The sequence below is a fragment of the Ciconia boyciana genome, chromosome 16 (assembly GCF_034638445.1).
Source record: "Ciconia boyciana chromosome 16, ASM3463844v1, whole genome shotgun sequence".
NCBI classification, from domain to species: domain Eukaryota; kingdom Metazoa; phylum Chordata; class Aves; order Ciconiiformes; family Ciconiidae; genus Ciconia; species Ciconia boyciana.
Genome location: NC_132949.1, coordinates 7,588,718 through 7,607,380, shown reverse-complemented (window position 1 = coordinate 7,607,380; position 18,663 = coordinate 7,588,718). Strand labels below are relative to the sequence as shown.

General features: G+C 59.1%; 3 protein-coding genes across 7 annotated transcripts in view; 1 reads left to right on the top strand and 2 right to left on the bottom strand.

Moving 5' to 3' along the window:
- The window catches only part of TMEM104 (transmembrane protein 104), a 45,353-nt gene extending 44,221 nt beyond the window's left edge, over nucleotides 1–1,132 (bottom strand). For 2 of the 3 annotated variants that reach the window (XM_072881126.1, XM_072881128.1), the window contains exon 1: nucleotides 1,055–1,132. The gene's annotated coding sequence lies outside the window, so the exon portion shown is untranslated. Of the gene's footprint in view, nucleotides 1–1,049 lie in introns of all 3 variants that reach the window. The other variant, XM_072881127.1, reaches the window with a different exon arrangement.
- Nucleotides 1,133–1,287: 155 nt separating this feature from the next.
- NAT9 (N-acetyltransferase 9) lies at nucleotides 1,288–6,173 on the top strand. Of its 3 annotated transcripts, XM_072881374.1 has the most exons (7): nucleotides 1,288–1,318; nucleotides 1,665–1,847; nucleotides 2,645–2,754; nucleotides 3,678–3,818; nucleotides 4,044–4,103; nucleotides 4,288–4,382; nucleotides 4,473–6,171. In XM_072881374.1, the coding sequence occupies exons 1-7, from the start codon at nucleotides 1,296–1,298 to the stop codon at nucleotides 4,617–4,619; spliced, it is 759 nt and encodes a 252-aa protein (XP_072737475.1). In that variant the 5' UTR covers nucleotides 1,288–1,295; the 3' UTR covers nucleotides 4,620–6,171. The 3 variants fall into 3 exon arrangements, with proteins under 3 accessions (XP_072737475.1, XP_072737476.1, XP_072737477.1); XM_072881375.1 differs by lacking the exon at nucleotides 3,678–3,818 and having other exon boundaries at nucleotides 4,473–6,173; XM_072881376.1 differs by lacking the exon at nucleotides 1,665–1,847 and having other exon boundaries at nucleotides 1,307–1,318; nucleotides 4,473–6,173.
- A 1,778-nt stretch (nucleotides 6,174–7,951) lies between these two features.
- On the bottom strand, nucleotides 7,952–18,424 carry NHERF1 (NHERF family PDZ scaffold protein 1). The gene is made up of 6 exons (XM_072881354.1): nucleotides 17,983–18,424; nucleotides 11,468–11,629; nucleotides 10,494–10,647; nucleotides 9,850–9,890; nucleotides 9,207–9,305; nucleotides 7,952–9,088 (listed from the first exon to the last, which is right to left on the bottom strand). The coding sequence occupies exons 1-6, from the start codon at nucleotides 18,376–18,378 to the stop codon at nucleotides 8,924–8,926; spliced, it is 1,017 nt and encodes a 338-aa protein (XP_072737455.1). The 5' UTR covers nucleotides 18,379–18,424; the 3' UTR covers nucleotides 7,952–8,923.
- Between the last annotated feature and the right edge of the window lie 239 nt (nucleotides 18,425–18,663).

Sequence of the window (18,663 nt, the reverse complement as noted above, 5' to 3'; positions counted from 1 at the left end):
CTTCTCATGCAGCTACTACTCTTAGAGAGCACACACCTCCTGCAAATCAAAGCAGTAAAAAAAACCAGCCTACAGTCTCTCCTCATAAGCAGACAAATGAAAATACCGGACCTATGAAAAACAAACCAAGAAGTTTTGTTTCATGTATCAAGGTTTCCAAAGCAGAATTATTTGGGGAACTTCACATTGTCTTAGAAAAGCTACAGGGGAGAGGGAGAACCCAAGCCTCTGAAAGGTTTCAGATTCAATACATAATTAGATGTAGCTGAATTGTTTAAGAGCTTTATCAAATTCCTCATACTTCTACATATGCTCCTACTTAGCCATACCAACTGTGACAAATCCCCAGCACAAACTTCACAAGCTAAGAGCACTACTAAAAAACCCAAACGGTTCGTAAGCTTACACACACACACTAGACAACAGAAATCAATCAGCCAGCACAGCTCACTATGGTCATAACTAGACCGGCCCTCAGAAGAAGAGGCCAATCATCTTCTTTTATAACCAACCTCGACTCAAGTCACTGAAGCCAAGCTTAACAAACCAAGAGAAAGCAGCAAGACCACGGGCACACTAACAGACACCTCCGGCACACGGCCGGGAAAGCGTGCTTGTGCAGGTCCCCCCCGCCCCCAGCCCGGGAGAGGCCCTACGCAGGGCCCGGAGCCTACCAAGGCCTCCGGAGCCCCCCGGCCCTACCACTTCCCGGCTCCTCCCGGGCCTGCCCCCCGCACCCCGGCGGGCTGTGCTGCTCGCCCAACCTGCCCTCCCCGGGGAACCCTCCCCGCCCCGCAGAAGCTCCCTACGACCCCGAGGGCCCCCCCGTGGCCCAGCGGCCTTCTCCCCCCGCCAGGGCCTTGTCGCTCCAGCTCACCACGGCCCCACGCCGGGACCCCCCAGGCCTTACGCCGGGACCCCCCAGGCCTCACCCCGCACCCCCGCCTATGGGACCCCTCCCCAGGCCTCACCCCGCACTCTTCCTCACGGGGACCCACCCCAGGCCCCCCCCCCGCCTGACCCCGCACCCCACACCCGGACCCCGGTACCTCACCGGCGGCGGCTCGTGCCGGCGGCCCCGCCCCCCTCATCGCGGGGCACTTACGGCGCACGCGCCGCCCACAGGGACCCTTCGCGCACGTGACCGGCTCCCGGGGCGGGGCGGGGGCGGGGTGAATGTGCCGACCGCGATTGGGCGCCGGAGTCACGTGCGCGGCGGCGGGGAGGGGGAAGGTGTAGGGGTGGGGCGGTGACGTAACACTGTTCGTGGCGGGGAGGTGGGTGGGCCTCTGCGCATGCGCGGAAGGCGACGCGGCAGGTAGGCGCTTCCTCCCGGCCGCGGGGCTCCCCTCAGCCCCGGGCCCTGCCTCCTCCCGGCCGCGGGGCTCCCCTCGGGCCCCAGGGTTCCCCTCAGGCCCCGGACCTCCCCTCAGCCCCAGACCTCCCCTCAGCCCCGAGGCCCGCGGCGTGTCAGAGCAGGGCGCCTGCACCAGCACCTGGGTCCTGAAGTGTTAAGTGGCCCCTGTCAGGGCAGAGCCCCGGCCGCTGTTGGGCCTCCGAGGGCACTCGGCACCGATACAGCCCTGCCCTGGGTGGGGGGAAGCAGGGGGGACGCGGGAAGGTTGTTGGGGGGGATTGCTATGAGCTGGGGCCTGTCCGCACAGTGAGAGCGGCCGCCGCTGGCTCCCGAAGGGCTCCAGGGGTGCCATCCCATCCCTCCACCTCGCTGGAGACGCGGAGTGGTGTGTTGGGTCTCTCGGTGCAGAGGCCATGAAGATTAACCAGGACACTGTGCTGCAAGGAAAGAGGGTGACCTTGGTGCCATACACTTCTGCACACGTGCCCCGGTACGTGGCTTGTGTCCTCCTCTGATACTCTTGCATGGTCTGATTTCATTTCTCTTTTTAAGGGGAGTGTGGTGTTCAGAAAGGGTGCTGGCTTGGCAGCTGCAGGGCCCTCTTCCCCCTGGGAACTGCACAGCGGAAAGAGCACTTGTAAAAAGGCAATCAGTTTTGCCCTCCGTGCCTGGCAGCAGACATCCCTGGCAGGTCTGTGCTCTTTGCCAGGTCCGCTGACAAAGAGAACTTCGTCTGTGCCACTGTGTACCCATGGAAAGGGAAATACCTGGCTGTGAGTGAACCACCAACAGTTCTCTTGTTCATTGATGTCTTTCCCTAATGACAGTGGAAGAGCAAAACCTCAATGTGTAAAGCCAGATGGATGTTCGATAAATTAGAAGCAGGCACGCAGGCAGTTTGTAAAGTGCTGGCCTGGGCAGCTGCAGCCTCAGCACAAAGATGCCAGTATTAGTCTTTTTGTCAGTGTCCAGGAGATGCTGTTTTAATTTCAGCTGGGATGAAATGCGCCGGAACTCAATGCTCAGTACTTTTAAAAACATCGAGTTTGCATCGGACACTCTTCAGACAAAGCCACAGGATGGACAAACTTGCTAAATTTCCACAGAGAACACTGATTCCTGTGTTAGATAAGGAAGAGAGGCTTGCGTATACTTTTAAGTTGCCATGAATGCCGGGCTAGTGTTTCCAGAACCGGTTTATGACAACCTGATCCTCAGAGCGCTTGTGGAAATCGGAGTGTGATGCTGTAGCTCAGGCAGTGATCTGGTTCTGGGTCCCATTGTCAGGTACCATGAGTGGATGCAGTCAGAGGAGCTGCAGCGCCTGACCGCCTCTGAACCGCTCAGCCTGGAGCAGGAGTATGAGATGCAGCGCAGCTGGCGGGACGACACAGACAGTGAGAATCTTAAACATTTTCTAAGGGTGGGTGGGAGTGGTGAGGAGGTCCCTTCTGTCCTGTGAAAGACCCACAGTGGGCTGAGAGCGCCAGGCTCTACTTGCTGAAGCAGAGGGGATGTGAGACCTTCTACAACAGTAGCTTTGAACTGGCTTTCTGTTTATAGCTGGTATATGCTCAGGGAAGTAGAGAATGTCCGGGGCTGTTGGTGTCCTTTTTATGAAGTTTTTCAAAGATTACAGTGATTTACTTCCCACAGAATTATCTGCTGAGCTGTTGCTGCACAGTCAACACTCCCCAGGTCTGATCATCATAAAAAGGTGGAAAGGGGGTTGTATTTTTCGTTGAGAAATGGAATGACTTTATAATTACCTGTTTGAGGTGTGCTGACTGAATTGGTTCCCTGGCTCTCCTACAGGTAATGAATCACTGCCCATAAAAGCCTGGTAGAAATATAGTGAGCTGCAAAATACTGAGGCTGGCAAAGACCTCAGTCTGGAGCATTTGTCTTAGCTGGCATTAAAAGCCCTACTAAAAGCAGCAATAATATGGACTAGGTGAATCACAAGGTCTCAGTCTCTTGTGCACCAAACAATTCTTTGCCCAAAATTGCTGCACAGTGAGACAAAGCGGAGAGACCTCAGTCATGGGGTGAAAGTTTTCCTGCTCCTTAAATAGGCTGTTTCTAGACTGGGTGTCTGCGTCACCCCCACAATGGGTTTTTTTTGGAATATTTCTTATATTTCTGGGGATGGGAGCAGGCACACTTGGCATGGGAGGCCCAATTATTAGCCTTTCCTCACTGTTAACATGTGGAAACTGTTGTTCCTCTGTCTATTGCATGCCTTTAATTTCATCCTTCAGTAATTTCTGAATATTCTCAGCGTGCCCTGAAAATGCTGCTACGTTTTTGTTTTCCCCAGAGTGCACCTTCATTGTGCTGGACACGGAGCGGTGGTCTGGGCAGGCGTGTGCGGATGAGGACTGCATGGTGGGGGATGTGAATCTCTTCCTCACTGACACTGAGGATCCAACATTGGGCGAGATTGAAATTATGATTGCAGGTCAAGTTCTGCTTCCTAGCTTGGGCCTTTGTCACCGTGGCTAAAGGCAGCTGCAGACAGATGTTACGTACAGTAGCTCATTGCTCAGTTCTCATTGCCTTACCATGGCTATTCAGCCCTCATCAGCATCCTTTGCTGGTCTGGCTCACAGTCTCTTCTAAGTTTCCAGCATGGCTGATCTGTCTCTCATAACTGGATGCTGACTTCTGTGGCTGTCTCTTTCAGAGCCCAGCTACCGAGGCAGAGGGTTTGGCAAGGAGGCAACTCTGATGATGATGTCCTACGGTAAGGGTTGGTCAGTGCACGGGAACGGGAATACAGTCGGGATGTGATCTAGAAGCACATATCCCAGTGATACAGACAGGGTAGTAATGGATCCATCTGCCCCAGAAATTGGAGTCCTGTGCCTTCGTAGAGGTGGCAGCAGAGCAGGTAATAGAAATGCTTCTCTTTCTGATCTCTTTTGCAGGAGTGACACACCTGGGGATCACCAAATTTGAGGCTAAGATTGGTCAGGAAAATGAAGCCAGTATCTGCATGTTCAAAAAGCTTCATTTTAAGGAGGTGCGGTAATAGCCCATCTTCTACCCAGAGAACGTGAGCAGTGTTTGTCCTGTGACTGGGATAGAGCTGTTTTTCCTCTGTATCATACAGGTTGCTGTGAACAGCATTTTCCAAGAGGTGACGCTGAGGCTGGATGTCAGTGACCAGGAGAGACGATGGCTCCTGGAACAGACAAACCACGTGGAGGAGAAGAGCTACATTGAACTGAAGCTGCCAGCTGGGGTGCTGGAGACCTGACAGACGCATCCAGACACAGGCCTGGTTCCAGGGAGGAGTTGGACGCTGTTGCGAGGTCTGGGTGTGGAGGACACCAGTGAGCCAACTCTGCACTCGACTGTTTTGATCTGTCTCCTTTGGTTACTTTGTCATCTCGTCAACTTTGCACCTTGTTGCACCAGCCAGGATTACTGCCTGAAATTTGGACCTGGAGAATGGCTGCTAATTCACAGGCTTGACTAGGAATGACTATAACCTTGATGTGCTGTTCCAGGAGAGCCTAAAATTGCCAGCAGTTAATTGACTTCTGGTGTGACCAGTTTCTGGACAAGCAGCACCCACTGTTCCTTCTTCCACTGCCCTTAGAGCAGGATTCATCAGTTCAACAGAGGCAGTCTCAGTGCGCTGGTAGCTCAGTCTGTTTTCTCTTGAATAAAAAAAAACTGACAGAAATCTGAGGTTTCCCCAGGGCTACCTGGGAGCAGTGGGGCTCGGCTGCTCACTTTGGCTGGTGAGAGGGTGGTTAGAAGTTGTAAAGGACAGCAGAGGCTCTTTGAACCCTATTTTCTGGGGTGTGGTGGGTTGCAGGGGGACACTGCTGGGTCCTGGAAGTGAGAGGCCCAGGAGTGGGTAAGCACAACCAAAAGGGCAAGTGCTGTTAACATGATGAAAATTATTGATATCAGCCAACCAAGAGTAGAGCAGAGCCTCGCCAGGATGGCTCTATAACGGGGGGAACTGGCGGCTGCTGAGACAAAACCTCTTGCTGAGTTTCAGGACCATGCTTTGGCACGCTGCTGCTGGGAAGCCTCAGGCCATCAGTGAAGAGATACGGCACTTCATTTTACCAGGCTGCTTTTAAGAAAGCAAGGAGGAGAACACAACTGAAAGGAGACACAGTAGTGATCCCGTTCTTCAAGGAGCTCAGGACTTGCTCTGCTGAGCCTGGAGGCTCCGTTTGCTGCTCTTCAGTAAGATGAATGGGGGGAAAAAATATCTCTTACCGCGGGCAGATACCTTTAGGGCAGGAGTTAGACAGACAGCCTCTGCTGTGATATAGATGAGATCTATTGCTGAAGGGGAGGCACTTGCCTGACTCCCACTGGACAGACTTTTTAATGCAGTTATTTAGCCTGACCTTTCCTGCCCCCCACAGCATGCTCTCCACAGCAGGAAGGCTTGCTGAGAGGAGAGGACAGAAGGTGAGGAGGATAACTGACACTCCTGCATGTTTTTCCACTGTAATAGCAACTGTAATGGCTAATTCTAGACTAGAAATTATGTGTTGCCATTACAAAGTATCAGGTACTAGCTTTCAGATTTGCCCAGGGATGTTTTTATTGGAAATTGGTAGACTGGGAAATTTTTACGGCTGTGCCTGTATTTTTAGGGCCTGGGGGTTTTAGTTTTCCAATTTTAGTTCATTTAAATACATCATTCCTGTGACTAATATTAAAACCAAGCGTGGGAACAGTGTATCATGGTATTTTAAACAAGTATTTAGCATGGATTTAGTTGTAGCAAAAGCTTTGTGCAGTAATAAAGTGAAGAGCAGCTCTACTTCCAGCTGGGATTACCATGACAAGGGCTACTAATCCTCGTGCTCTTTGTCACCTGCTATAGGCAGGAATGAATTGTCCCCCAGAACGAGGAGATTTGCAGAACCTGCCGTAAACTGCTGGCACTGTGCTCCTTCTGTTGAGTGTTTCATCCCTCTGCCAGAGGGCCAAGGTCAGACTGGCAGGAAAGATGTCGCTGGGATGGGATTTGTTCTCCTAAAAACCGACCAAGGTGGGAAAAGTCCTTTCCTTCAGCCTCTGCTGCCAGGCCCAAGGGGGGGCATAGTGAAACCGTGCTGCCCTCCCCAGCCCTGCCGCAGCTCCCCATGCCCAGTTGGTTGCTCCGGAGCCAGCCAGCGCCCCGCTTGGCATCCCTGGTCCCCCGGCAACGCCGGCACGCTCCCCCGCCTCCATGGGCAGCTGGGAAAAGCCTTCGCCCTGGCAACCCGAAACAAAGTTGGGTCTGTCCAAGAGCCACAGCCCTCCCCCAGGCTGGGGGGGTCCCAGCAGGGCTCAACCAGGGTTCCCACAGGACAGGGAACCAGTCCCCAGGCTGCTCTAACCAGGCAAAGATGCAAAAGATGCTCCTGGGACCCTCCAGGACCCTGCCCTGCATGGGCAGCCCCAGCCCACGGCATCACACCCCGTCCCAGACAGGGACACCCTGCTGGCCCCAAGGGGGTGAGGGTGGGAAACAAGGGGACATGTGCTCAGCTCTGCTCGGCAGTGCTGCCACAGAGGATATGACTTTGGAGGACAATGCAGGTTGAAATGGGCTCCCCCAGCTTCAGGGGGGGGTGACAGCCTGCATGTCCCCTGCAGATATGGTGGCACTTTGTCACTTGGGTGTCATTTGAGCAGCAAACCTCTGCAACCACGCATCTGCTCAGGTAGAGGAGCTTGTCTGGGAGTTTGGAGTGCAAAACAAGAGTGTGCAGGAAGGGAGGAAGCGAAGATGCTGGGCAGAGGCTGGGGTTGCAGGTCCACGGCACTCCACGGCACACCACGGCTGCAGCTGAGAGCACAGCCCTGCCTTGTCCCCAGGAAGCTGCCATCCCACCCTCCCTGGTGCAGCCGTGGTGCCACCAGCCCGGCCCTGCTGAGCCACCCAGGCACAACATGCCCCTGCGCTTGCCCACTGCGGCAGCAGGGCTTAGCTTGGCCATATATAAGCTGCCCCACACAGGCTTAAAAATAGCCCTGGTAAGCAGGCAGGGTGGCAGAGCCCTGGGGGCATCCTGGCCCCACCATGCTGTGCCCCCAGCCCATTCCAGCCACAGCACCATCACCAACCCCACACCGAAACACCTCTCTGCCCTGCTTTGCTCCCCAGACAGGGCTAAGATCCATCAATTTAGAGGGACAAGCAACCCTCTCCCCAGCGATCCCCCCTGCCTTCCCCCAGCCCAGGATGCAACCCTGGGGCTCAGGCTCACCCCAAACCCCCCCAGAGGGGCTGGGGGCAGATTTGGGCTGCCCCCAGCAGAGCTGCCACGCTCCAACCAGGCCAGCAGACACACATTAAAGCCTCACATCATCATCCCACACTCCACAGGGGATTAGAGCCCTTTAATCACCCCAAGGCATTAACCCACCCTGGGACCAGCTGGTCCCTCCCCAACCCCCCCAGCCTGGCCCCACTGGGTGCTGAGGGGGCACCCAAACCAGCCCCAGTGTCCCCTGCCACTGTGAGCGTGACCTGCCTCTTCCCCCAGCCCCAGCAACTCAGTGAGCCCCCAGTGAGCCCCTGCACATCCTCAGACTTCAGAAGGATTTATCCTTAAACCAGACACGTGAAGTCAGGAAGGTTTATTCCAGTAAACAGAATTTCTCTTGAGCTGGACAGTACAACAACACCCAATTGCAAAACACAGAAACAAAACATCCACAGGAAGAATTTCCACAAAATACATTTAAAAAAAATAAACAGTGTGATTGGAAAACTCTTATTTTGGAAAAAACCAGAGTCTATTGAGAAGCCTTTAAATTAAACAGTGTCAGATTCAAACCCTGATCGGCTCTGTCTCCAGGAGTGAGCAGGAGCAAAGGAGATAATTATTGCTTGCAGCGCTGGCTCCGGACACCTTCTCCTCTCCCAAAATAGCCCCGGGGCAGGGTGCTGGGGGCTCCCTGCTATGCTGGGCACCCATGTCCCTCCTTGCACCCACTGGGACCCGGGGGGTGAAGGGACAGGGTCATCGTGGACGGAGCTTGCCAGGCAGGGGTCAAACACCCCAGGAAGGAATCACTGTGGTTGGTGGGTGGGCAGGTGGGGTTTGCTAAAAGTCACCAAAAGCCTCAGGTTTTGCAGTTAAAGGGCAATTTGGGGGGGGGGGGGGTGGGGTGTCAAATGGAGATGGGGTTTGGGGTGGGGGAAGAACCAGGGAACAGCAGGGATCAGAAGTGTTGGGCATAGGGCCACCCCAAATCCCTGATCCCACCCCAAACCCCTGCTTGTGCCTACGGGGGTGTGTGCAATGCTTCAAGGCAGGGCTGGAGGAGCACCCCAGGGACGGGGTCATGGGAGGGGGGAGCCCCCCAGGACCCCCCGGCTCTCTCTAGCCTAAAAGCACCACCCAGCACCCCGCTGCAGGGATGCTTGCTGGCCACCGAGCCCCATCCCTCAGGTCAGGGTGGTGGGGAGAAGCCCCGCATCCCCACTGGGAGCCTGTGGTGGGGAGGAGGTGGATGCAGGAGAGGTGGGTGCGAAGCCAGGGGGAGGGGGCCGGTGGACCCTCACCCCCCCTTGCCTCCACCCCAGGGCCTTCACAGGTTGCTGAACAGTTCGTTTTTCTTGCTCCAGTCCATCTGGGGTGCCCGCTTGCTGGTACGCTTCTGGTGCGCCCGCTCCTTGGCCACCGCTAGCGGGATGTCGAGGTCCAGGAGGGAGCCGGATGCCGAATGGCGCTTGTCACCCTCCTGTGCATTGGGCTGGGGGGGCGAGAGGCTGCGTCAGCCCCACTGTGCCCCCCAGGACAGCCCCGCTGTGGGGGCTCAGCCCAGACCCCGCTTTCCAGCCATCACCTCCCCCTGGCATCCCCAGCCCTACCTCACTGTGGATCTCGCTGGCGTCAGGGGACACGGCGAGCGGCCCGGGGCTGGATGGGCTCTCAGACACCGAGTTGGACCGTGGCTCTCCGTCATTTTCCTGGGGAGGAGCAGGGAGTGAGCGTGAGCAACGCAGTTCCAGCTCTGGGGTTTGGGAACAGCCCCTGGAGCTGCGAGTCCCAACCCGGGGGCTGCAAAATCCATCCTCCCCACACGTAATTCCCTGCAAGCTCCAGCTCATAAATACCTTCAGTGCAGCTCATCTGGGGCAGAGAAGGATTAAACCCCGGCCTGACTGCCCTGGCTTTAGCAGGAGAAGGAGAAGGAGGGGGGTGGCTGCAGGGCTGGATACTACGTCCCTGCAGCACAAGGGCTCCCAGCCCTGCAGTGTCATGAGGATGGAGGAGGAGGAAGGGAGGCATTGCAGCCACCTCCATGACACTCAGCCCCACAAGCAACCCCCTTCCTGGGGACACCAGCTCCCGGTCCCCTTCCTGGTGGCACCTGCTCTTGTGTGGCAGCCTGGGAGCACGGCAGTCCCTCGTGGCATCACCTGCCCAGGGGCAGAGGGGACACCTAAACAGGCAGGGTCCCTGCCCAGAGTGGGCATACATGGGATTAAAAGCAAGATGAGGCTCTCTTACCTTCCCTATATCACCATTGGCAACTGGTTCTGGCAAGGGACCTGCAGGGTGAGGACATGGGCACTGAGTGAGGATGCATTTGCTCTGTCCCCTCCTACCTGCCCCACACACCGGCAGTGCCCAGCAAAAGCTGCACATGGCCAGTGCTCACCCAACACTGCCCAGGTCCCAAATTTTTTAACCCACCCCTCGCAGCCAGCCCTGCAGCATGGGGGAACGCTGCTGGGCACCAGGTACATCCCCGGGATGGCAGCCACGACAGGGAGCCCAGTGAGACTCCCCATTCTCCCAGGGACCACTGTCACACAGCAGGGAGGGGGCCACAGCTGAGCCAAGGCTGCAGAGGAGAGTGAAGGGTGGCTGCTGCCTGTTCGCTCCCCGAGACATAAACGTTGCCAAAGTGCAACCCAGGGCCATAAACCTGCCTTTCTGCAGAGCCTACGTCAGCCCCACTGCCCTGGCACGGGGCCCTCACTCGGGCAGGGAGATGCCAAAGCTGGGTGGCCCTGCTTGACCCAGGGTGATGAGACCTCCACCTCCAAGGGCTCAGGGTCTCCCCCAGCACCCCCAGGTTTGGTGACAAGGTGACAGAGCCAGCAGAGGTGGCACAAACCCCCCTCCCTGCAGCACAGCCCCCAGCCCACCTGCCAGGTGCTCCTCAGAGGGCACCACCTTGCACTTCTTGAAGAACTCATCTGTGAGGACATCCACCACCAGCAGCCTGGTCTCATCACCACCCGCCTTGATGGCTGCCACCACGTCAACATGCTGCTTGCCCTCCATGCACACCCCGTTCACCTGCGGGCACGGCACCACGTTACCGCTGGGGCCAGGGGACATCTGTCCCTTGGGAGTTCTGCAGAGGGGCCGGGTACCAGCCTTGGTACCAGTCACAACCCCAGCACAGCCACCCCACAGCCCCCACAGGTATCCGCAGCCTCACAGGGATTAGCGGTGAAGCCAGCAAAACCTCATTAAAAACAGATTTTCCTCTGAGTGATTAGCACAGGATCGTACGGGCAAAGCTGCCAGGGAGCACCCGGCAGGGCACGGACCCGGGCAGCACGGGCAAGGCACAAAGCCTTCGTGCCATGGCATGGTCCCCAGAGACCCCAAAGCTTCACCCCAAAAGAGGCAGCAGCCCCACGCCCTGGTGAGCAGTGGGGTTGGGGCTCGGCCGGTCCTTGCCCTTGTGGGTCACTATCCTGCCTGGCACAAACCCTGTCCCCATCCCCACCCTGGTCATGGCCAGGAGCAGGGCTTGGGGCCATTGTGCACCTTGTCCTCAGCCTGCCCCACCCCAGGGACAGCACAGGGACGCTCCTGCTCCAGGCAGGGGACTGTGCTACCACCGCTTAACCAACAGCCAGCTAATTAGCGCTCAGCCCCAGCCCTCTGCGGTGCTTCTCCCCCCTGCCCACCCAGCTGCGCCCCTGGGTGGGGACCAGCAGGCTGGCACAGGTCGGGCGGCTGTGCTGTGAGTCACTGCTGGCATTGGGGACACCACGCACCTTCCCAGCAAAAGGCAGCTCCCTCCTGGGTACCAGGATGCAAGGGAGCGCCGAGCTTTTCAGGGAGACCCGAGCTTTTCAGGGAGACCCCCCCTGCCCCGGCATACCTCGATGATGCGGTCCTGGGGGGCCAGCCCCGCTGCCTCAGCTGGCGAGTCAGGGTCGATGGCACGCACATACTGCCCCGGGCGACTCTTGTCACTGTGCAGGTTGAAGCCGTAGCCATTGGGGCCCTTCTTCATGCAGCACAGCCGAGGCCGCAGCTCCTCCTGCAACGGGGACAGCCCATGGGAAAGCTGCTCCCACACCCCCAGCACCCAGGGACAGCACTGGGATCACCAGACGTCTGCTTGGGTGGCAGGGACATCATCCTCAGGTGGCCATCTGCACCCACAGACACCTTGAGTTGGGACACAGAGCGCCAAAACACCCTATGAACCCAGGCTCTAATTAATTAATTAGGTGCAGATCATGCTAATTGCAGCAAAACATTAAGACAACATCTTACTATGTCTGTCCCTAGACCATGCTCTTCCTTTTGGGATTAGGATTGCAACTGCCACGTGAAGGTGGAGGAGGAAACACAGCCCAGGCTGCTGGGAAGCACCCCCACCCCACCCAGGAAGGCTTTGCTACCACAGAAGTCTCAGCCACCGGTGCAGATCCCCTCCATCACCCCTCATAAGCTTCAGCCCCCCTGCACAGCAAGTCCAGCAGTGGGATCAGTGGGACCCCCCCACCCACCCCAAAGCACCCCACAGCTGCTGCTGGCAGGGGAGTGGCACAAGGAGCTCAGGCAGGGAGCCAGACAGAGCAGCCCTGATACCAAAGCACACCCCAATGCCCCGGCACGACCCTCCGCGATTGCAAAACAGAGAAACCAGCTCAACCGGGACGGCATGACATGGGACCTGCACCTCTCCAGGAGGCAACACCCAGCTCATCTGCACCCGGTTTCACCCTGACCAGGGGATCCACCAGCACCTAGAGCTGGGGAACCCAACTTGGGCAGCCACGGACCTGCACCCGGCCCCCCACAAGCCCATTAACAGGGCAATTCCCCACACTGCAGCAGCGGGGGAAGCAGGAGCATCCCCAGGAGTCTGGCAAACAGGAGCTGCCTTCGCTCACCCAGCGGGATGCCTGGGAAGCATCAGAGGAACCAGGTGACACAAACCAGCCGCCTGCACGCAGTGCCGTCAGAACTGCTCCGACCCCAACACCCAAACACCGCTTCTACATATTTATATATAAAATGGTTTGATGCTACCTTGACCACCAGCTCCTGGGCTTTGCTAGGGCTCTCCCAGCAGCCAAGCTGCACTCAAGCTCCTGAAATATTCCTCACCAGGGGTTTTTAATATTTATTCTTTCTTCTGAGATTGTTTGTTCTCCTTTGGTACCCACAGCATCACTGGGGACACGCACTGGAGGAATTTCCCCTACCATATCTGCACCGTTCTGCTCCTCACGCCCTGTACAGCACGCTCCCTTCTCACCGTGAAAGCCCCCTTTGTCCCCTGCCAGGAAAGCCTGGTCCCTGGGGTTCTGGCACCCCATGCCTGGCAGCGCCACAGTGGCACAGAGTCCCGCATGGGCCGGGGTGAGGCATTTGCAATTGCTAAGCCCAGTGCTGCGATAAAACCCTGTCCTCTTGCACAACGCCTTCCTGCAGGGTCAAGGCCGGCTGCCGCCCCAGCACTGCTCGCCAACACCCCGGGGAGGGAGGTGCATGCAAGCACCCAGTCGGGTCTGGCGGGGAGCGAAGGTGAGCCCGGGATGCCGCAGCGCTGACAGTCACGCAAGGACCTGCTCTACCCGTGGCTCAGCTGGGCAATGCCTGGTGCAACAGCCCGGCTGCACCCCAAGGAGCTGGGGCTGTCTCCTCCACAGACCGGCAGCGGGTTCCCTGGCTCGGCGGAAGATTGCGACACCTCAGCTTCGCCCTGGCCGCCCCCCAGTCCCTCCGTGCCGGGGGCTGGGCTGCAGGCTCTGCCCCCGTCCCCACGTGGCAGCAGGTTCATGGGGTGCCCAGGCTACTGCGACTGCACCCTCCACCCAGGCAGCAATCCCTAGTGAGGGTGCGGACAGGGAAGACCCAAAACAAGGCCAAAAAGCAGGAGGCTGGTGGAGCCTGGAGAAAGGCAGCACCTCCCTGGTCCCTGCCTTGGCCCAGCCCCAGGAAGGGGGTTCGGGCTCTGCGAGCACCCACGCTCCCGGTGCCCTTGGCAGCACCACGGAGTCGCTCCACGCCGATAGCCTGGGACAAAGCCAGAGGGAGCACCCGGCAAGCGGTGCTGGCAGCGCTCCCGGGAGAGGAGGAGGAGAAGGAGGGAGGACTTTGCTCCCACCCATACCAACAAAGCCCCAGCAGCCTGGGCTCCCCGAGACACTGGGGCCATGAATTTGAGGGGGGCAGGGGGGAATAGCCTTGCAGGATGGACAGATGCTTCAGGGCAGGGGGACAGGTCATGGCAGCGAGGAAGGCACCAAGCCCTCAAAGGCAGCTGGCGAAGGCAGGAGCACCCAGTGCGAGGGCAGCCCGGCTGAGCCATGACCCAGCCTCCCCAGCATCCCCCCACCAGCGGCTGGCAGCTCTTCCAGCCCAGTCTGCCAGGCCACCTTCACCCTCCCCAAATCCCTCATGCCAGCAGAAACCCTGCAGGCAGCCACCATTCTGCCTCCCGGAGAGAAAAATATAAATGCATCTGATCCTCCAGTGGCCGTATCCTGCCCGTCCACAGGGCGAGCACCCTGCGGTAGGGCATCCTTCCAGCCCCAAAGTCCCCCTGGCCAGAAGGGACCCAAGGTGAGAGGGTTTGGGGTCAACACCCAGGATGCAGAGAAGCCCCACAGCTGTGGGGCTGGGAGCTGGATAGCAGGAGAATTAGGGAAATATCCCTAATTTCTATAAGCTTTTTGCATCCTCTCCTTCAATGCCAGCAGCCCTCCTGCCATGCTGGGGCATGGATTAGCCGGCAGAGCCTCGTCAGGAGCAATTACAACCTCCGGCAGGGAGGGCAGCGGAGGAAGCCGGACTCAGCCTCCAGCATGGGCATCCCGTGCCACCCGTCTCCTCTGCGCCCGGGGCTGGCAGCAGGACAGCTCCTGCCCCCAGAGATGCCCACTTGGGATGGGGAGCTCAGGGGAATCACATCCTTATTCCTGCCCTGGAACAGGACTTGGGGCACCTCTGGACCCTTCTCCCCCCAGGAGCATGCCGGACCATCCCTCCCAAGCACCTCTGGCCACCTGGCAGGACCAGCAGCCCCAGGGACACAGGGACCCCAACTGCACGGCTCCCAGTACCCACTCCAGTACACACTCCCCGGCCCCCAGCCCCCCAACAGCAATTTCAGGACAGCTTTTGAAGCCCCAAGTCCAGGAAATGCCCCGCAGCCATACAAGCAGCAACAAGCCCGTCAGCAGCAGCATTCCCAGTTACTCAAAGAGAAACACAACAGCTCCAAGGACGCCTGGGCCAGCAAATTCACACGGGTCCCAAAATCTGGCGCACGCATTCGGGCTTCATACAAAGGGCATGCAAAGCAGCCTCCTCGCAGCATCCCCGTCACGTCCCATTTGACTGGAGCTGCTTTTCATGCAGCTGCCTTGAGAGGAAATTTAATTCATTTCCTAATTAGACACCAGCTACCCCCACTGCAATGCTCCCAAATGGGGGGATCTGCTCCCTGTTATACCCCAAAACCCAGCCCTGGGAGGCTCACCCAGGTTTTACAAGGAGGGATGAGCATTGCTGGCAGGGAGGGCTCTAATTTAGCACTAAATTTGCAAGAGGGAAGCCCGGGGCTGGTAGCAAAAGCCTTGCCCTGGTAAATCCAGCCCCAGCCCATGCCAGGGCACCGGGCTGGCAGCTGCCAGTGCTGCTCTGCTAACACCATGTGGTTTGCGTGAAACTTTCTCAAGACACTCCTGAGCCGCTGAAGCCTCCGGAAATGCAGGCGGGGGGAGGATGAGCTCTCACAGCTCCCGGCTGAGTGCTGGGGACAGTCCCCACGGCACAGGGCCCCCAGAAGCCAGGCTGGCCCTGGGGGTGTAAAACCGTCACCTCGCTGGCTCAGCGCCGCTGAAGAGCGGTGCACAGATCAGCTCCCCAGGTGCCTCCAGGGAGCCTCGAAACCTCCACCCCAGCATCAGGGGGATTTGCACGCCCAGGGTTTTAGAGGAATGAGAAGGGAGCCCATGATGACACCCCCCCCCCCCCCCCCCCAAAACCTCCTCAGTCCATGCCCAGCACTGGGAGCCGCAGGAGCGTCCAAGCCCCCGGTACAGGAATGTCCCAACTGCGCAGGACCCAGAAGGGTTTGGAGAGAGGTTGGATCCTGCCAAAAGGTGGGAGATGTTAAACCCTCGCTCAGCCCCAGGCAGGGTGCGGGCACTGCAGGCCGGTTCTCCCGGCAGCAAGTGTCTCCAAGCTCGTTAAGCAAATAAAGGCAAGTCCAGCCCGGTAAAGCAAACAGGACTCTGACACACACAAACCTCCTGCTCCCCGCTGCAGCTCTCCTGGGGGAATCCCACCAACCCGCCGGGCTGGGACAGGGCTGTGGGGGCTGCGGGGGGATGGGGCAGCAGGCACCGGCTGCCCGCCAGCAGCCAGAGAACAGGCATGCCAGTGTGTTCCTGGCTTGCCGGAGAGAAATCCCTTTCCGCCCGCTCTGGCTTGGCTCGACATCCCACCTGGCATCTTCCCACCCCACTCGGTGGGTGCCCAGCTGGGGCGATGTCTCCAAACCTGCTTGACTTTGCTCTCCTGCCCCGAGCACTGGCCCCTGCCCCCAGCCACAAGATTTCCTGCTACCTGTTGAGAAACCATCCAGGGCTGTGCGGCAATGTCACCCCATGTCACCTGCATCACCCACTTCCTGCTCCGGGCAGAGAGAAACTGCCTGCGGTAACTCTGCATGGGCTGCGCCCCAAGCCTGCCCCTCAAGACTGTGGGGCATCTCCAGCGGGGCTGCCCCCCCCCCCCCAAGCCCATGGGGCATCTCCAGCTTCCCGGGCCCTTTGCATCGCTCCAGCAGGTACAGCCCCTGCAAGCAGGCAGCCACCCTGCAGCATGTCAGGATCCTGTCCCCCTTGGGGACCGCATGTCCTCAGCCCCCCAAGCCTGGCAGGCAACTCGCCCAAGCTACATTAACTACATCCATTTTATTTTTCCCCAGCCCGTGGAGAGAACTGGAAGTGGAAAGCACAGCACAGATGGTCTCGCTGGCCCCGGGATGTACGGGAGGGCAGGCACGCTCCTCCTGCACAGAGCAGCACCGCAGCCCGGCGGAGGGCCAGACCCGAGGGAGCAGGGATGCCATGGGGCAGCAAGTGGGGCAGTGACAGGGGCAGAGCCGGGTTGTTCCCACCTGAACAACCCCATCAGGGAGGTGCCAGCACAGTGCTTTAGCCAGGCAGGGATGAGACCAGTGTCCTGCAGTGGATCAGCCCGACCGTGGGCAAGGGGCAGCCAGCACAAGGCTAAATTCCAGCAGGAGACACAACTAATAAAAACACCTGATCCTCAGCAAAACCTTGTGTGAGAACAGCTCAGTGAGGCACCAAAGTCTGCCTGGGGCTCAGCACCAGCACTAGGAAGGCCCCATGGCACCAGCCCTTCAAAGCTGGTCTTTGGGAGCAGGTCATAAGAGCTCCCCAGAAGGTCCCCCACCCCAGGGACACCAGGAGCCTGCTTCCCAGGAAGGCCATCCACATCTCTGTTGTAACAACAAACATGTTTTTGCTGGGTAAATAAAAAGCAGTATTATCTACGGCAGCCCAGAGCATCTCTTAGGAACCGCTCCGGGCAGGAAAGGTCAGCTGTTTCTCAATTCCTCACCTTTCTACATCACTTTGTTTGTGTAACCACTAACTCCCCCGCATCACTTAAGACCGACATTCCTGAATTAGTAAGTAATTAGTAATTAGTCTGTACGAGGGGACCGACCGACAGATCAGTCCCCCCAGCCTGGGAAGGGCTCCGCCATCTCCACTCCACAGCAGAGACCAGACAGGCTCAGGGCACGAGTGACTGCCACCCACACCTGCAGTCACAGCCCCCCAAAAACACCCTCAGCCACAGCTTTTTTGTTGTATTTTGGAGCAGGTTAATGCCAGCCGCCCTCAGCCCAGCCCTGCGCAGGGGCTCACCTGCACGTCGAGGCTCGCCACCGCCCTCGCTCCCTGGTGCTTTTCTCGCCCCGTTTTACCGGCCCTGCAGCACAAGGACGGGCCAAAGGGCTCGGGGACACGACGGGCTGCTCGGTTACGGGTCCAAACAGCCCCGTGCACCCGCCTGCCCCACCATCACCCAGCACAGCTGGTAGAGAAAAATGTTAAGAAAAAAAAAAATTAAAATAAAAAAGGAAAAGCAACAGGACTCTCCTGGGGAGCCGCGTTTAAAGCAAAGCAAAGCAAAAAAGAAAGAACCGAGAGCGAAACCACACCGGGCGGGGGAGGCCAGGGCAGACGCGCCGGCTGCTGCTCCCGCTCGCTCGGCTGGAAGGTGGCGACCGGGGCCGGTCCCGAGAGGTCCCGACCCTGCCCCCACGGACACCACCCCCGAAAACTTTCCATCGCCCGAGCCCGCCCCCCCCCACCCCGGCCGCCCATTTACCCGCTGGCCGCCGCCGCTGGGCTCCCGCGCCGCGGGCCCCGCCGGCTCCGGGGCCGCCTGCCCGCCGCCCACGGTGGGGGACTCGGTACCCGGCCCGCCCCGCTTCTGCAGCTGCTCGTCGGCCACCGAGGCCACGACGAGGAGGCTGACGGCGCCGGCGGCGGCTCGGATGCGCTCCACCACCTCCTGGTGGCTCTCCCGCTCCACGTTCTCGCCGTCCACCTCCAGCAGCCGGTCCCCGGCCCGCAGCCCCGAGCGCTCGGCCGGCGAGCCCGCCTCCACCAGCCGGATGAACTGGCCCGGCTTGCCCTTCTCGCCGTGCAGGTGGAAGCCGTACCCGTCCGGACCCCGCTCCAGGCGGCACAGCCGCGCCGCGGGCCCCGCGCTGCTGCTCATGGCGGGAGGGGCGGGCGCAGCTCCCCGCCCTTGCCCGCCACCCGCGCGAGCGCCTCTGCGCGGCCGCCCCCCGCCCGCCGCTTTTATACCCAGGGGCGGGGCGCGGGACGGGCGGCCGCCAATCGGGGAGCGGGGCGGGGCGAGAGCGGCCAAACAAGGAGGCCGACGGGGCGGTGCCATGCAAATAGAGGGGCGCGGTTATGCAAATCTATAGGAGGGTGGGGTTATGCAAATCTTGAGCGCGCCCCCACCCCCGGGGCGTTCCGGGCGCGCTGCCGCGGGGCC